This window comes from Phalacrocorax aristotelis, chromosome 11, assembly GCF_949628215.1.
Source record: "Phalacrocorax aristotelis chromosome 11, bGulAri2.1, whole genome shotgun sequence".
NCBI lineage: Eukaryota > Metazoa > Chordata > Aves > Suliformes > Phalacrocoracidae > Phalacrocorax > Phalacrocorax aristotelis.
Window position 1 is genome coordinate 3,265,688 of NC_134286.1, and position 19,205 is coordinate 3,284,892.

The 19,205-nt window shown below is 38.4% G+C and overlaps 1 protein-coding gene across 2 annotated transcripts in view; it reads left to right on the top strand.

Annotated features, from left to right (window-relative positions):
• The first annotated feature begins 4,628 nt into the window (after positions 1 to 4,628).
• LOC142063197 (connector enhancer of kinase suppressor of ras 2-like) overlaps positions 4,629 to 19,205 on the top strand; it is a 214,048-nt gene continuing 199,471 nt past the window's right edge. For both annotated transcript variants that reach the window (XM_075106632.1, XM_075106631.1), the window contains exon 1: positions 4,629 to 4,695. In XM_075106632.1, the coding sequence (XP_074962733.1) occupies positions 4,629 to 4,695 (67 nt within the window). The remainder of the gene's footprint in view (positions 4,696 to 19,205) is intronic.

Here is a 19,205-nt window from a genome sequence, read left to right on the forward strand (position 1 = left end):
GCGGAACAGCCCCGCCGGCGGCGGTACCCCGCGCGCCCCCGCGGAGCCCTGCGCGCCCCCGGCGGCGGGCTGCGGATGGCGGCGCTCCGCGGCCGCCGGGCCGCCAGGTGGCGCTCTGCGCCGCCGGCCGCCGCTGCTCGGTGCCTGCAGGCCTGGCTGCGGGCGGCCCCGGCCTCCCCGGGCACCCCCAGGCTTGCCCTTCCCTTACAGCCCCTGTACGGGCCGCGGCAGGCCTCCTCCAGCCCCGCTGGAGTTAGGGGAGGACAGCCAAAACCCAACCCTTCAGCTTGCAAACTCGGCGCTAAGTAAGGCGAAGGTTTGTGATTAAATAGGAATGTCCGTTGGTCCTTATCGCAAATGTAAACTGGGGTTTTTGCTCCGGGTAGCACAAGCTTTATTCCAATCGTACGGATTCACCAAAGGCAGTTTTCTTGACCTCCATCAGAACCACAAGAGTCTTGAGAGCGATGATGCAAAGAGATGCTGTGAAAGCATCTCTTTCATCATGCAGAAAGAGTCCAGTTTAGAACAGAACCAATCAAAACTAATAATTTAGCTACATTGTTTTTTAAAAAAATGTTCTTTTCCACAAAGAGCAGCTGTATAATATGCGACTGTTACACTATAAAAAACTTTCATGACAACCACAAGTTCAGCGGTCATTTCCTTAGAGATTCTACTTATATTTCCATTAATAATATAAATTATAGATGTCCTAACATTACATACCGCTTTTCCAGGGCATTCATGACTTATTTAACCTGAAACTGCATGCTTATGTTTTCCATAATGGCTATCAAATGCAATAACAAGATTTTCTAAAACTAACCTGCTTATAAAAGACTTATTTCACAACATGCAGGTTACTTCTTCATCAAAGAATATGAGAATAATTGTTACCAAATGAAAACTGCAAGAAATTGCTCTAGTGTTACACTAACTATGTTAACAGGTTTGAGCATAATCATTAATTGGAAAGTTATCACTGGCCATGAAATACACAAGAACATTTAACTGCCTCCCACAGTGACCATGAAAATACAGAGAATGATGGTTTAATTAGTAATCCCAGAGATACCAGGCAGTGCTCAAAAGCTAAAGAACTACCAGCAATATTGCTAAGAAGGAGGGACTCTAAACCTTCCAACCAGTCTGTTCAGCCTTAGGCCTTCGCTGTCAAAGATGATAGCAGTGATTATGGCCTGTAATTCCCAGATTATCTTATATAGGCCTTTGACAACAACACTACATCATATAGTGAAAGGTCTGTTTCCTTTCACTGTTCCAAATGCCTTACTTTGCTCCAGCGCCTATGCAGAGTTCAGTCAGAAAGTATTTCTCATTTACATGACCTAGATAGAATAATAGTGAGAAAGATGGTCCTTGATCTTATTTTCTGTTGGCTTGCTATATTCAGCCCGGAAGAAAAACATAATCATGGGAATGCATTATTTCTTTTATGTCGGTGTTAGGAAGCAATGCAAGGTAGATTTGGGGATAGATCTAGGAAGATGCCTTGCAATAAACAGACAGAAAAACACATGGAATAGCTTTAGGGGTTACACAGGTTTGCTTATTTTTTAAAAAAGTTCCTTGTTTAGTGTCTTTTCAAACTTGATTTTACTACAGTGACCCATAGCTGACAATAACTGTAAGCGAGGTGGGTGAACCCTAGCACAGCTATGTTTAGAACCACGTCAGTAATAAGGACGGTAGCTCAGTGCAATGGGTGGCTTATTCCACGATTACTCATTTTAGAGTCATTACCTCAGCTGGCATACTGGACTGCCTATATTAAAAAGTGCTATGCACTGACTTGAACTGCAGCTGCAGAAATAGTCTGAATGCGTCTCAACTACATTTGGGCTCAGCTATTGCTGAGTTGTGTCCATTACTGTGGTCAGCCACAGGTTCCTCTTCTGATCTAGACACGGCTTCCATGTTCCTATGATATATGACAGTGTGTGAGAAATAAATCTATCTTGAAACATCAAAGCAAAGAAGCAGAGGAAATACCCAAGCATGATCTTCCATGGACTGCTACGATGAACATACCCATGAGATAAGTGAAAGGACCGTTTGTCTGGGTTTAGAATGATTCGTGACAAACTACGGCTATGCGCACCAATCCATGCAACGGAAAATGAAGCTGAATAAATCATCTGCTCAAGGAGAGAAACAGAGTTACTGTTTTTAACAACTTTAAATATTTCTTCCAAGAAGTAGTACAAAACATAGACTGTTGCCCAGAAGGTTGTAAAATCCCAAAATATGGATGAACAGTGACTAGTAATAATAAAGAAAACCACAGGAGATTATCTAATAGTCAAGATCTTTCAGATAAATTATAGTTACTGCCAGAACCAGCACCCTGGTGGTGAATAACAGTATGAATAAACGAAAATGCAAACCATCTTTGTGGTGAGGAGCCTCAGTAACAGGACATCAAAAAGTTTTTTAAAAGTTCTCATTCTGAAAATGGAAGTACTGATTCCAAAGTAATAGTTTTAAGCTACTTTTGTCATCCAAGGACAATTAAAATGAAGGGAAGTATGCCCGCTGACACTGATAGGGTTTGAATTCAGGATCTGTCCTCTTACAAAAATATGTCAAAATATAAAAAAATAGTCTGCCCAGTCAAGCACGGGCAGGAAATGTGAGACAAAAGGACATTGACAGAACGTCTGTCAAATTACAGAAATTAGAGAAATAGTCCAAACAATCACAACTGAAGATTATTTCATGTAATTGTGTCCAAATACTAAATTCATACACAGCATAGCTTATCTCAGATTCTTCCGTACTTGTATTGAACTTAAAGAATTTACGAGAGGTGATCATTTCGTGAAAACAATTTTAAGAAAGCGTAGCCTCAAAACAAGCAGCTTGTACAGTTTCCAATAGCTAACAGAAATATTTATTCTATCTCAATTCTAGACCACTGTTGCCTAAAAAGAGAATTATTGTGTATTTGAAATCTTTGTCATTGTTATGTCCATGGTAAACAGCTATTTAGAACTAAAGCTACTGAAAGTGGTCTCCCAGAACTCATAGAGGAAGCTGACATGCTGTTCAGCTGGAAACAGCCTTCTTGAAGGAGAATTGATGTGAATCCTTTTGTAAAGGAGATCTGTGCTCTGAGCAGTCAAAATATATCATAGAATACTAATCACACTACTTCCCAAAGCAAAAGAAAAATAAAAAAGGATGGAGTGCATCACTGAACTGAGAATGGTACATCTCTTTGGACACATTTTGGGGGGGGAGGGAAGGATGCCTGCCTGCATCCTTTTCTATATAGACTTAAAGAAGAACCCTGAAAAGGTATAGCATAAATATTCCATTCGCATATAAAGTTCCCCCACATGAGATAAAAAGGACAGATCTCAGCCCGGGTAAATGAACGCAGCTCTGGTGGAGTGAGGGAGGCAGGGTAAGAATATCATCTTCTTACCCTAATTTGCTGGTGGAACTTGGAGCAGTGCAGGCAGAAAAGGCACAGATGAAAGATTACTGAAAAGAGAGGTGGAACTGCTTTGTTCTGTCTTTTTGTCTGGAATCTGAGTTTCTCCCCCTAAAATAAAATAGCGGGGCTGCATATCTCAGACAATGGATTAAACAGAAAACACGCACCTCTTCAACCGCATGATGCAGAACCCGTGCTGCATGAGGTGCCAAGAGTCACAAAAGGGTCCAAAAAGCGCCATTCGGCATGTCACGTTAAAATGTTTCACCTTCATCTTGTGGAAGGGTAGTAAACTTCAGTATTAGGAATATTTAAGACATTCTGTTTCTCCCTAACAAAAGGGAGAGATTGACTGATGGTCCCAGTGCTTTGAATCAAAATACTTGCTATGCTTGTCTATATTAAAGTGCTGTAGTAGTAAAAATTGACTGATGCTGTCATACTTCCACTATAAAATGAGGAGCTCATAGGAGGAAATATATTTGCTCTGCATGTGGCCAGATAAAAGAGTTTTCTTGCAACAGTTTTTTCTTGGGTAAGACTTTTTATACTGTGTTTGACATTCTGAATTACAAGATTATATAGTGTAAGACTCCAGCAACATTTTGCATTGTAAAGATGGAGATGCTCAGCATTTTGCCAGATGCCAAGTGATATTCTGATATTTCTATCTTCTCTTTAAACTGAGTGACAGTCAGCATATTCACAATGAAGCCAAGACAATCTGCTATCAAGTTACAGTAGTGATATTTTCCCTGATGAAGATCCCAGAGCTTGTTGGAATAAAGGTCCTTAAAACTCAGTGTCTGGAACAGCTCCAGCTTGAATTGCTCTCTGTGTAATATAATTTTATATTTGTGCCAGTCTAATAAGTAGATCACTGGGTAGAGGCTTTTGTAAGTAAGTCTATACGTACTGCACCATTTCCTGGCTCCGTGCTCCAGTGTGTTGCAGGCTGTGTGCAGTGGGGGAGGTGCCAGAGCTGATCAAGCAGTGTAATTTTATACATTACTGAATCAGTGCAGGAGAAACCTGGAGGGACAAAGCATCATCTTCTCTTTGGACTGCACTGTAAAATCCTACAGCTCTCTTAGCCCAGCCATGCTCTGATACATTTTTTCTCTCCTTTTTCTGATTTTGGTGTGAATGATAAAGTGATCTGATGATGGCTCTCGTTATGGAACCTATTAGCAAGTGGACGCCCAAGCAGGTAGTGGATTGGATGAAAGGTATGATCATTTATTGCCATGTATTGTCTGTACTTTGGATCCTGGCAGTTTACATATCTGCTCTTGTGTTCATTGTTTTGGGAAGAGTTTATTCAGTTTTAATCATCCGTGTGCTGCTTTGCACAGTAGTTTTTCAAGACACGACTGAGGAGAGAGGCTGTTTAAGCTGTGCAGCATGTTGTTGGAATTTCTGCTGAGAACTGAGTAGGGATCAAATGCATTTGTTGGTAAACGCAGGCATAAAGTGTTTGTGTCTCATGGCTCCATTATGCATTGCACAGTGTAATGTTATTATGTTTGGTTGCTTTAAATTTGCCCTGATTAGGTCTGTTTTGCTCATATCAGGTGATCTGATGCAGTGGCTGTGCAGCACTTTTGTGTAGTTTAGGGTACCACAAGGAGCATAAGGTGCCGGTGACTGGACTGAGGAATTCTGCTCCTTTAGTGACAGGTCCTGATTCGTTCAGGCTTCTCAGCTGCTCTTGCTCGTGCCGCTGGTGTGTGTAACGCACCCGCGTCCCCGTCTGTCGCCGGTACTGTGGACAGTGCAGCCCTTGCCGTGCGTGGGGCACGCAGGGGGAACGCACAGGGCTGAGCACGGCTTCGCTGGGGAAACTCTTCCCGATAACTTGACAGGAATGATGATTTCCCAGCACATTCGCAGTTTCACAGCACAGCCATAAGCTGTGACATGTTTTGCCTTACAATGCTCGGCTGTGCTGCAAACAGCTTGGGTTGGATGGGAGGCTGAAGAATTGTTTGTGATGACAAGTGTTTTAAATTTCCCCGGAGCGAGGTAAAATGCATTTCCACAGTAGGATGCATTAGTGTTGTTATACATTGCTTCTGATGAGCTGTCTGCCTTAGAGACAAATAATTTCTACTACGAGGGTTATCCATTATATAAGGAGAAGAGGTGCAAATTTTATTTGTCCATTACTCATGGAAGTAATTTCTGTAATGTGATTACTGAACTTATTGGAGGGTTGAATTGGATGCCCACTGTAACATCCTTAAAGCTTTCAAAGTGTTGTCATTATTAAGGGAATGGTTTTGATTTCGTTTGGCTGAGATACGTCCCCATAATTAACTGAAATTGGGCTGCTTATGAGCTCATCAGATACATTACAGTTATGAGCAAACTCTTCTTTTACAAGCACACAGTTATTATGAAGCTAATGCAATCTAAGGGAATGTATGTAGATTGTTTCTCAGGTGTTTGTGAACTCAGGTTAATTGGGAAGTCTTAAGCAGGTCATTGGGATGGATCCCGAAACCATCAGATATAGGATTGATTCCCATACTCCAGTGTCATTACTTGAAATCAATTCCTAATGTACATGCAGAGGAGAGTTTTCTGATCCGCGCCTTTATTTTCAGTGCATAGAAGATGTAAAAAGTGGCCAGATCATGATGCTATTTTAATTCATTACTTGAATTATAATGTGAATTAAATGCCAAAGTGTGTATAATACTTGTTGCTAAATTTAAAAATACTTCTGCTACTTTTTAATCCTTTTTGATGTAAACTAATTGCATCTTGGGTAACATTATTCCATAACATGTGTAGTGCATGCCATGGGAAGAAAAAAGGTCATGCAAACAAAAGGTTTTTAAATGTATGGAGTTGCCTGACAGTTAAATATCTATACAAAGACTGCATGCTGCATCCGTAGGGACGTCTGGAGTAGGCAGTATTGTTAGTTGTGTGCCTCTGGCCTTAGGCATAAATAAGTATAATGCAGTGAACATTGAAGTATCCACAGATAGGTATTTTCCTTGGTAACATGGATGCTACCGATCCACAAACAGTGAAGTGGCACATTTGTCCACTTTTACCATGCTAGTATTACAAGCCCCTTTTTCATGCCGCTGTTTACCCTTATGAATGCATACTTCAGCTGTAGCCGAAGAAAAGACCTAACAGACAGAAATGGAAGCATACCAAAATCGGTTTAAAACTACTTGTAAATCCCTTACTTTACAGAAATTGCCCAATTGTTGCCACTGTTTACCTGTAATTTACATATATTCCATCTGTCAGCTCCATTAGCAGTAGTCATTCTGCTACACAGCTATTAATGCTTTAGAGAGATTGAAGGTCTGCATGGGTAATAATATTCAAGTGATAAGATAGCGTTTACGTATGTCTTCTGTACTGAAAGGTACACTTTGACAGCATTAAAAGATATGGTAAAGGCATTTTAGAAAAATTACCCCACTACGAATGTGGAATATTATCTTTGCTATAGAAAGCAACATGTTAATAAACAATATAGCAAATATTGCAAGTGTAATACACCTTTTTTTGGCTTAAAAGCAGGTAGTCAATTAGTTTTATTTGTAAAGATTGTAAATTATATTTAATAGGGAAATTATAGTAATATGTCTTTTTAGCTTGAATTTATCATAATTATTTAAGCTATCATAACGTACCTTTAAAAACTGTTAGCAAAGTACAGGCTTTGAAATTAACTAGCAGTAAGTACCAGCAAGATCAAGTAATTGAAGAGAAGATGGAAGAAAGCCACAAAAATCACGTTAATAGTTCGAGACCTGGGTACCCAGAGTGCGTCCTGGTTACAGTGTGCTGTTATCAGAAGGAGCTGTAGCCTAAGCCCCGACCAAGAGGAGACGCCCTTCTGTGCTTTTCCTTAAGGAAATGTTACTTGCCAAAACAGTAACAATTGGTAGGCTTTAAGGAACATTATTGTGACAAGTTGGCATCTTGTATTTATCCACAGTTCCTTTCTCAGGGACACATTCAACTGGAATTCAACTTGGGGAACTGCATCTGCTGGTGTGGACAACCAGAAAGTGCCACGCAAGTCTTTAGAAATTGATTCTGGAGGCCTGTAGAGGATCTAGAAGTTAAGACTCTAGATACCGTTGTGGTAAAGAAATTGTCTTTATACAAAAATATTTTGTAAAGTTTAGCAAATCCACAGAGGAAGGCACTGTGAGTACAAAGCAAGTTTTCAAAGAAGCAGAAAACATTAATTGTGAAAATAATTTTAACAAGAATTTTAAGTCACTATTCTTTTTTTTTTTTCCAAATTTTCCAAAATTTTAAATTTCTCTAAGTGGTTTTAGTTCAGGAAATGAGCAAGTATTACTCCTGGCAGGTACCCACTTCTTACATAACTTAAATGTTTTCCTGGGCATATGTACTATGGACCCAAAAGGTACTTTAAGAGAAAGAACTTTGCCTTGCTCAAATTCCATTGTGGCATTGTTGGAAAACAAATATTACCCATAAAGCTTAAAAGTACATTAAGAATCAGAGTAGTTTTCAAACTTGGTCAGTTTTACCTTTGATTTTTAACATACTAATGTGAGTGAATGAGAAACTACACTTCAGTATTTACATCTGTAATGCTTCTTCCTGGAGACTTTGAATGCTTTTTGGCCCAGGACCCCCTGCACTTACTGTGAGACTTTGCAGTTGCAAACACATCGTCAGAGTGAGCCCTCCTAAACCAAAGGCCATCTGTTTTAGTGTGCGTGCATGCACTATCGAAGGTAATCCTGTACAGAATCTGGGGGCTCATGGGGCAGAGGGGAAGTATGATGTCTTACTCCTGACTCTTACTTGCACTTAGAATTAATAAAAGCATGATGCTTTGCGTTTTCATTGTAAGTAGAACCTAAAAGGTATTCTCTGTACTTCTGCAAATAACAGCATTGAAGATTTTGCACTTCCTAAGCGAAGCAGTTTACAAGTAGGTAATTTAAAATGTGAACTCATTTACAGTGAAGTGACACCTCTGTCCAAATAAATACTAACTTTTCAAAACAATGAAAGGAAATACAATGCAATGAAATAAGCTGTGACTTTCAGAGAATGGAATGTTATTAAACAGTTGAAAATTAAAATAGGAAGCTAGTTATTTCTTAAGTACCCATAAGTAATAACTCCACCTGGAGTCAGTTATTCAAAGTCCTGGGGACTGACAGTAAGGTTTGTCTGCCAAAACAGCCTGCAGTGGAGGTTTCTCTCATAATGAATGCTCGGCTTCAGATACTCATTTCACAACTGCAGCCCGTTTTTCCCCTTTAAATCTAGAATTTCTCCACTCTCAACAGGAGATGCAGACATGAAAAAATAAAAATTAATTCAGTTGGTAAACTGATTAACTGTGCTGCACTGATCCTGTGCAGAATAATTATATGTTTAGCTGAAGGGTTTTCCTTAGCATGTAATTCCCTGATTTCAAGCTGGCTCATGAAAGAGAAAGGAAGGGAGGGATGGGGGAGCTGAGAGCAGGGAAGCTGATGACGTGAGTGGACTTGTTAGCATTCGTATCACGCAGGGCTCCGGCAAATCCCTTCTCCGTCTTCTTGTGCTTTTCATTAGATCACTACCTGTTCTGTAGCAATATGTCAGAACCAGGGAGTCTCCTCTGTTTACAGAGTGTAATATGTAAAATCTTAAGAGCGTACTGGAGACACTGCTAAATATTATGAACTACTGCAAAAGCAGCCTTATAGGCACTGAGCTGGATGATACTTGGCTTTCTTGATCCCCCTTCACGACCTTAGAATCCCGCAATGCAAGAACTTGACTTCTCAGGATGCAATTTGAAACTTGAGTAGATAAACCAGGTCGTATCTTATTAGAAAAATGTAACTTTTGTAACATCTTCTCAGTTCTTTCTGAAGACAAATAGGTTTGGAAGAGAACTGAGAGCCACAGAGATGCCCTCGGAATTAACGTAGAATTTTCAAGCAGTTCTAAAGTAAAGGTTTCATCATTTTCCTTCTACTCTCACCAGTTTCAGAACTGAAACAATTCACTGGTGTGGCTCCCGCTTGGATTACTGTGCTCCAGTAGTACCACATTCCCAATTGTCGCTAGGAAGTCACTGACTCAGAAGTGTTTGCAATTCCTTACTGATTCCTCTTATGAGTTTCAGTCTGTAATACTTTTTAGTAATAAATTTTGGTGACAATTCATCTGCTGAATGTTGTAAATGAATTGCTTTAAAAGGGTCAGAAGAGCACACCTCAAAGTTGGCTACTTTGCAATATAAGTGGTTGAGATCAGATTTCAAGAAGCAGGTTCCCAGTAATAGGCACAGTTAAGTATTGAAATAAGCTGTCTGGGCAGCTTTGGCCATTTCCTTGGTAGGAGGTTTTGAACACAGCTAAGAAGAGCTTAGACAAACATCCCTCTGGAAGAGTTTATGTACCCAACCGGTCCCCAGCAGAATGGCCTAATGTCTTCTCAAGGCTTCTGCCAGTTCAGACAAGATCTTGGGATGGTTTCTAGCATGTATATGACACTCATCTTTGAAACACATGAAGCGGTCCCAAAAAGATGATAGCTCTAGTTTCCCTCTGGATGTTTTATGGTTTATATTTTCCACAATACCTGTGTGAGAAGGCTGTCCTAGCCGCAGACATAGGTAGACGCCTGGGATGAATCTGCATTTCAAATACCCTGAGAACTCATGTGAGTGGGAAGACTGGGTTTGGGGGCAACTACAACTTGGTTAGGAGAGAATACCAAAAAATCATACACAAACAGTAATCTAAAAGTTCAAGATCTCAGCTCATTGTCTTTTGGAAAGGAAGTCCAGCACACGGGTCTTGCTCTCTCATGACAAATAAACGTGATATGAGGATACAGTGGATTTTTCTTTATTCTCTTTAATTTTTAAATTTATCTTCCATTGACTTGATTTTCTTTAAATTCTTTTTAATTCTCATTTTCTTCTAAAATATATGCATATCACTAAGAATCAGTATTTATAAAAGTTACTGGCCAAAAGACCTGGTAAGCAGGTCATGTTTTTGTTATCACCTACAGTACACATGGAAAATGAAAGCAGATGCAGTCAATACTGACTGTGAATTGTAAGTGATAAAGGTATATGTGTAATGTTTAGGCAAAGCAGGAAAAATACTTAACTCCAGTGAAAGCCTAGCAAAACCAAGTCAGAGACAAAGTATTCAAAATCAAATCAGTACTCTGTTCCAAATGACTAAAGTTCAAAAATCTTGATGTTGTATTTTATAAGAGGCTAACAGAAACTTCTGCTTCTAAGAGCAGAAGACATAGTATTAATCAGAATTTCAGCATCAGAAACAAATATATACTCATTTTTTACTAACACTTTACAAAAGCCCCAGTCCTTTCAGACTGAGAGGTTAAGATATACAGAGGTCAGGAGACTGGCAGGAAAACTAAGGCCCAGTACCCACAAGGCTGTAACTGTCATCACTTTTAATTCAACCTGTGCACCACTGGAAGCCTGGACAGACAACAAAACACTTTGCCGTTTTGTTGGAGTTTTGTTTAGAGTCCGTTACTCCATTTTCTGCCTTCCCAGTAATAGCACAGCCATGTTTAGTGTCATGGCAGGCTGACCTACAAGCCGAGTAGTGTTGTACAAGGACCTCCATATATCAAGGCTAGCTGTAATATTCTATGGAAATTATTTGGCCAAGGTATTTCTGCATCCCTGTCACTATGACCTCATTTTCACTAGGACCTTTTCGAAGACCAATTAAAACCAGGTCTATATATCTTCCAAGAACCGACCGGATTAGCACTATCTCCATAAAAGATTCCAGCAACATTTATCAATTTAATGGTCTATATTCATTATCTGGAGATTCAGGGATATGTTCTAAAATTTCCCTATCTATAACACAGATACATTCAGACCTTTTAAATAAATGTAATTCTGCTTGCAGAGGAAAGCCTGAGCTGAATGAATGTCTCTCAAGTCACATTTATCAAGCGTAACGAATCTTCCAGGTCATTAGGTAAAGAATTTATTTTATTGTCTTGAACCTTACTATAGGCAGCCAGACACAGTTGTCATGCATTGCTGTATCTTGTAACCTTACCATATGTTCTTGAGACACATGATGCAACATCCCCAACTTCCTTCCAGTTCTGACCACTGTGGGGAGAACACAGTGGCAATGCAAATTCAGAAGAGATCAACCTTCGCCAGATCTCCATTATTTCACAATGTATTATACTAGAAAGCAGAATTCAGAATAAATTGGATCCACTGGATGACATTTTCAGATCATGTTAAATGAGTCACTGTGTGTCAAGAAACTGCAAAGACACTGGATCCTGCTGAGCAATAATATACTTTCATGGTTTCTTCCTAGACATGATCCTGACGGCACTTTCTTGCCCTCCTAATTCCTGATTCTAAATTTTATCTTGCTTTGGCAGGAATGACACCAACACATGTACCATAGCATTGAGAACTCTGTGTGTAACACCTCAGAGTTACTTTTCCAAGTTTATAAAATGTATATTTCTTAGAAAAACAGCAGAACATCTCACTGTTACAGTATTTCTGGCAACCTAAGTTGGAAAGCAGTTTTAGAAACATTACACTGCAAAAAAATGTAGTAGGAATAGAATTTTAGTGTATGCCAGAAAAACACTGGCTAGATGGTGAAGTGTCAGGCAAAGTTCTGTTCGAGTTCCTACATCTCAAAAGCAGTAGGAAGGCAGTTGTGTGCTTTGCGGGTCTGTCCTCAAGGTGGTCTCCTAAATGGATGCTATAGGTCAGATGGATGCTTTGTGTGCTTGAGTAAAAAAATATTCCTACCAAACGAAATTTCCATATTGTCTGTTTCTGACAGGTTTAATGTCTTGCATTTCTATTCGTAATGAAGGAAAAAAATGCATGAGGCACAATAAATATTACAAAGCTTGCATGCACCAGGAAAGTAAAAAGTATGTTACAGTTTGTCCTGAGGTGTTTTGCAAAATTGTTTTAACACCTACAAAGGTTTAAAAGCTAAAAAGGAAAGAAGTTATCCTTTTAATGCCTTTCTTTCTAAGAGCAGCTGTCCTGCCACGCTGGCTTAAATGGAGGTTGTAGTTCTGTGGGTGAAATTAGTGACTGTTGATATTGAATGAAGCATTGCACTTAATAAACTACAATCATCTAGAATATTGCCGAGCAGTAATATACATTCATCCTTGCCCCCCAGAGTAATTTCATAGACATCTTCTAAATGCTACTTTTGTAGTTTAGTTTTTTCACTAAACATGAAACTTTCCCCTGTTCCCTGATGCCATTAAAGTGATGACAGATGAGTTGGAAAGGTGGACCTTAGTGAGTTATCGTTATAAGATTCAGAGAGGAAAAATTGTGTGGTTATATTTGTGAAGATCTCTAGTGATGAATCAAAATGAAATTACTTCTGATTAACTAATACTCAGACGGCTCCTAACAAGTATCCTTGTTGACCTTCTATAATGATGCACTCAGAGGAATTCAAGGCCAGTGCAATGTTTGTTTTTTCTTACTCAAATTCTCCACCGTTTTCCAGTAAGAATGAATTATAAAAAGTCTGCGGTGCATGTTAGTTATAACGTGGGTGATATGTTTAAAATAAAAATGTAACAGATAATAATTTTACAAAATATATTCAGCTTTATTCCCTACAAACATGTCCACCTTTTTCATTCTAAATATTATACAAAGCCTAGAAAAATTCAGTGGATTTCAGGAGTTCTTAATGCAGAAATTGTGTCTTCTATAACTGCACTGAAACTACTACAACTATAGAAAGGATTAATTTGACACATCTGCTTTTAGTTTACATGGAAAACTACCTCTGTTTGAGTTAAGACAGACAGTAGTGTTATCAGCCTGACAACTCAGACATAGCAATTATCACCTGAATGAAGACCATGTTATAGTGCTCTCTCTTCACCAGCTTCTCCTGTTCTCTTTTCATCTCTCCCCTCTTGTTTATTCGTATTATTCTTTAGCAATATGTTTCTGGCCTTTTTCTTAATCAGAGGGAGAGTGAGCATCAGATTGTGAAGGAATTCATTTATTTATTATTAAAAAATTCTAGCTCTGGCCTTATATATCTCAGAGAGTAGAGGGCTGCAGTGATTTGGAAGTGAACTGCATTCAAAATCCAGGTGAAGGCAATGAAGGGGGGGCAATGGGAGAAAGGAATGGAAGAAACAACATAAGGATGATAAATCCCTTTTCTCCCCTCCGCCCAGTATCCTCTGATCAGCATCCAGACCTGCGTGGGAGTTTTTACTGTCCTGCAGTACCGAGTTCAGGTGGTGTGCTAAACGACACAAAGCTCAGCTGCTGGACCTTGCAGTCTGTCCTGAAATGCAAATATTTCTACTTTTTCAAAATGTCATTTTCAAAATAACAAAAACACTCCCATTCTAAGCATGAGCAGATAACAGAAACAAAGTGATGATACCAGCAAGTCTTAATCTTAAGCTTGGCAAACTGAGGGTTCTTCTGTATGTTGAAATGTGTGCAATTCCATCAAAGTATTCCTTTATAAATAAAGGATTACCATTTTGACAGCCTCAGATTAATTAGAGCAAGTTGAAAAGCACCTACCACAAGAGCCCTAGCACGATTTCTGGTAGCTTTAAGGTGCAGCTGGAAGAGGACATATATTGATGTTTTGTGGATTCTACATTAAAATCACCTGTGAATATCAAGGATGCCTCTAACTTCTCTTTCAGACTATGAAATGTGGCTTCCCTGGAAAACACAGGGGAGGTAGTTCAACAATGGCATCTGTTTAGGAAATTCATTGCAATGGGTAGGAGCATATCTTATACAATATAGGAATATGCTGCACTGGGACATTCCTAAAGCCAGGAAAGACATATGTAGGCATCTGTTATTGATCACTCAGCATGAACAATGAGCTCATAATGAAGATGTCCTAAATTAAAGATTTTAATTGCCCATTGTCAGGAGATTTTAACTGGTCATTGCGAAGTCACACTGAGAATTTTCCTTAGTTATACAGAAAACAACTTAATGGTTTACAGAGGAAAAAACATTCAAAGCAGAGAAAAAACCACTTTGACCCTTGCATTTGAATCATATAGTTGGAGAGAACAGGCAGAGTAATGTAAGAGAAGTTCAGAACTAATAGAGAAGTTTAGAATATTCACTACTTCAATGTCATATAAAAAGAAATGGATCCACTTAATGCAGTAGCTCAGAGACGCTGTATTTCCAGAAATAAATTTTGGAGAATGTAAAGAACTAGTGAATGATTCATCAAAAATACAACAAATAATGAATCTTAATAATAAAACAGAGAAATTACAACCATAAATAGAGAGACATAGGAAACAAAAAGGCAGATAAAGGATATGTTTAGATAATTATAGTTTTCTTATGAAAATGGAGGAAAACACTTCTCGAGACTTTCAAAAGGGGACTTAAAAACACTAGGAAATGTGCTAAAGAAACCCTTGTGCACTGAAAGAAAGATACGCTGGGGCATCTTATTAGTTATTTCTTGTTTCTCTGATAATTCTCAGAACAAATTATCAATAGCTTTTGTGGTAGCAGCAGAAATCATTATTTGCATATCAGCAGTGAGGAAATAATTTAACTAGAAACCAAATTGCTCAAGAGGTCATTCAATGAAAGTGTTTTAATTCAATCTCTGAATCATTCCAAAAGACATCAATATCACTTAGAATGTGAAAAAAATCTTTACTATTCCCTGTTTATTGTGGGTTGCTATTTGCATGTTCTTTCCGTTGTTAAGTTCCATAAATTTTATGTATTTAAAGGTAGTTCTGTAGGTATTCATTAACAAGGCCTCCTTCATGAGGTCCTCTAGTGTCAAAATAGCACATTTTATTCTTAAAATATTGTGTATATTTCCATTTTATTTTATGAACAACTTTTGCAATAAAAGAATGTTGATATACGAGGAATCCTGGTATTTGGAATTAATTAATTCCACATAACCCTTGGCATTTTTTCAAAGACATTGGTTTTTGAGGGTATTTAAGTATCCTGTGAATGTCTTTAATAGGTCTCCAGCTTCCATGTCAGACATCCAGGCAAAAATTCCATGTGAACCAAAGCTGTCTGGTTCTTCTGTGTAATGCCAGACTGGCCTGCTGATTGCTGGGCGTACAAAATTATTCACCCCAGTGCTTTCTTTTTTTTCTTTTGCCATCTAATGTCATACTTGATTTGAATTGCTGGAATTCTCAGAGAATTTATTCTTTCAAATCTCATTAATATCCCATCTTTTGAGGGGAAATGCTAGACTATTTCAATTTTTGCTTGTAAACTGGTAAGCTGTCACATAAAAGGACAATGTCACCAGCAAAATTAAACCTTATAGCATACTCTTAAGCCATGTTAACGCCATCCTGGAACAGTCTGTATTTGTTCTCATAAGGAAGGAAACAATGGTGAAAGAGCAGAAGCAACTAAATTGCATCTATGGTTAACACTAGTAGGCATTCGTGCAAGGTTGAGTTAACATTATCTGTGCAAGCCTCACCTCGGACTACTGTCCTCATCCTCTTAAGAAAGTTTCATTAAGTTGATTAAGAGAAGGCCACAATTATATACAAAATTCATAAATAACATAAAATACTAAGATAATTATTATAATTTTGTAGCAGTTCAAGATATACCAGCATAAATCATGATGTGTCTATCAGACCATCACTAATTCTTCTGGAGCCAATGGCTTTCTCTGCTCCACAACTACCATCCCCAAAACATGATAATGAAGCTCCATGACTAAGCATTCCCTAAATGATAACAGAATTTGCATTTTTTGGTTTTGGTGCAGGTAAAGAACAGAGATTTCTTAGAAAAAAAGAACCATTTAGTGGACATGTTCAATGTTGGCCAACTTCTTAGTCTAAAAAAGTACATTTTGAAACAGGAACTGTGATTCTTTGGAGAGTTAAGAATAAACAAGGTTGCTAAATTACATCCAAGAAGTACAGGGGAGTTTGAAGGTAAGCTTAGTTCACGTTATTTCAGTCTGAAGGTCATCTTACCACTTTCTGTAGGCAAGATTATTCAGTAAACTTGATTTACATGTCTAGATCACCAGTTATGCTCTGAGGCAAATTCATGTGATGCCTCAGAATTATTGGAAATTGTGTATTTGAAGAAAGCATGTGGTCTTCCCTTAAGCTCCATCCCACAATCTCTTTATCTATAATAATCTTAGGAAAGGGGCATTATCTGAGATTTTTACTGAAAAATTAGAAATCCAATAGTATTTCTAGACTATAGATGCACCATCATCTATGTTGCTTTCAATCCAAATGACTGTCAGTACCCCTTTTACAGTAAAACAGAACAAGAAGAGCATGTTTTAAGTTTTCTGTAATAGGTATCCTAAAGCTATCTGAAGTTGAGCTCATATTAGTGAATCTTGCATACAGGTAAACCTGCTCCACAAGTCAGTCTATAAATGAAACACATGTAAAAATAACTCCATTATTACAGTATAGCATTCTTTATACAGAAGTGTCAGTGTATCTTGCAGACTGACTGTTCTGGGTAAGGTAATAAAACTGATCAAGCAAAATAATTAGGAAATATTCTTGAGGGACACTTTAGATCACAGTACAGTCATGCACTGGTATATTCTAATTTTTTTATTTAGAATTTATAGTGATCTACCAAGAGCTCTCTTGATAGAACCAACTAGCAGCTAGCAAAGAAGCAACTTTTATTAAAGCCGTGCTGATTTCCGTTGTTCATTGTCTTCCATTTTGCCTCTGTGCAATTTCTGTTTCCAGCTCCTCTGTTTTGACTCATTGGTTTGACTCTAAAAATCAATAAATGCTTACAGACAAGGAGGATATTAACAGGAGTTGAAAAAAACCTACCTAGAAATCCATTGAAAGAAGACATAGTGGTCTAGTCCAGTTATGGGCAAATGCAGGTATGACTTCTGATTAAAATATGTAGGCAATTACACCACTGCAATTGTAAATGAAAGTGAAAAGTACTGCTTATCTAAAGGTGCATTGGCCCTGGTTTGCAGATATATCAGATTGGAAATGCATACACTAATATAAAGGTAAATAGAATGTTTATGATTCAGAAGATTATTTTTCTAAATATATATTGAACCAAGTCATCATAGTGGCATTTCCATTTTTATGCAGATGAAAGTACATGCTAATATGATCTAAACTGAGTTTCCAACAGCCTGAGATGATAGAAAGTGGTCAAAATGCTTTGAAAAATGGTGTTAAAACTTATACCCTCATCCACTCCTATTGAAAGCTAGAAGGTAGATTGCACTGTCTGTTCTCACTGGTTGTATTGCATGGTTCATTTCTGTTTTAAACCACAATCACGTTTCAGTCCACAGCTGGCATTTCAGTTAAGGATAACGTTGTCCTTGTGCAGCTTTTAGAACAGAGTTTAAAACTTCTGAGACGAGAGGCACTATGTAAAGGCAGGATCATTATTAGCATCCTACTGCTTGTTAGACTCTTCTCTTTTTCAGATCAAGGAACCCGGGACAAAGCAATATTTAATATCAAAGACTAATGGCAACCTTACATACATTGTGGACAGTTAACTTTTTTTAGGCTCTGGGGACTCCCATACAGCGGTATTTCAACACAAATATCTGCTCTGGCATGGTTCAGGGCATTTTTGCATTGCTAAAGAGAATGCCCACAGTGACAGGCAGAGTTGGTAGGGTCTGAAAGAGATGAGAAGTTCAAATCAAGTATGATGCAGGTAAAGGTTCTGAGCTTTACAGGTACTAAGTATTTCAGGAGCAACAACTCTTTAAAAGTGACAGGGAGACATGGTGAAATGCAGAGAAATGGCAGTTATTACCGTTAGCATCTGTAGCACGTGAAAGTTATAAAATTTCATTTTGGGTGTTTGCACTTGGGAATCACAATCATTGTTCCACAGTGCAGGGAAAGTGCTTCAGGAAAGAAGATCTGGCTGACAATGGCTTCACTGGGGAAAGCACATCTTCAAGATGGAAGCATTTTTCTGCACACATATAGCCCATTAATCAAGGGAAAAAATTGAAGCATATTATTAATCATATTTTCTGTGTTTGGATTTGAAGTGATGAGAATTGAAATAATGATCTTGACTATTATTATTAAGTAATATGAAATGGTTTGTCTGAAGTAATAAATATGATTGGGCCTGTGAAGGTTCAGACATCTGGTACAACCATATGGGTTGGGAATCATTAGCTAATTGTTACAAAAATACAACAGAAATGACTTTTTAATGATAGAATTGAGGCCTTCCGGAGGACTGCTCCACGTGCTTTCCTCTTGAATGAAAGCTCCTTACTGTCCCTGTTATGCCTTGCAGCTCTCCAAAAGCATATGCAATGCTTGTCAAGTTACTGCGTTTACTGATTTTGAAACACGTTCAAAGTAGAAAATAACTTACAGATCTATTGTCAAAACTAATTATCAGAAAATGCTTTATGTTGCACTGATTTTTGTGTGGTAAATTGTCTTATCTTCTAAAAGTGTGTATGTGTGGATTCATACTGCACTGCAATGTCAAGACTTGGTGTGAATTTACTTAGTACGAATGTACTGATGTAAGTCTTGGTACAAAAGCTCATGTGTATACCGAGAAGGTGTAAGTGGGTACATGACATAATGTACAGACACTTCAGTTTGTATGGTCCAGCAAGCAGTCTAGTCAACAGGGGAAAGGACAAAGGAGGTGATAATTCTGGCACGGTCC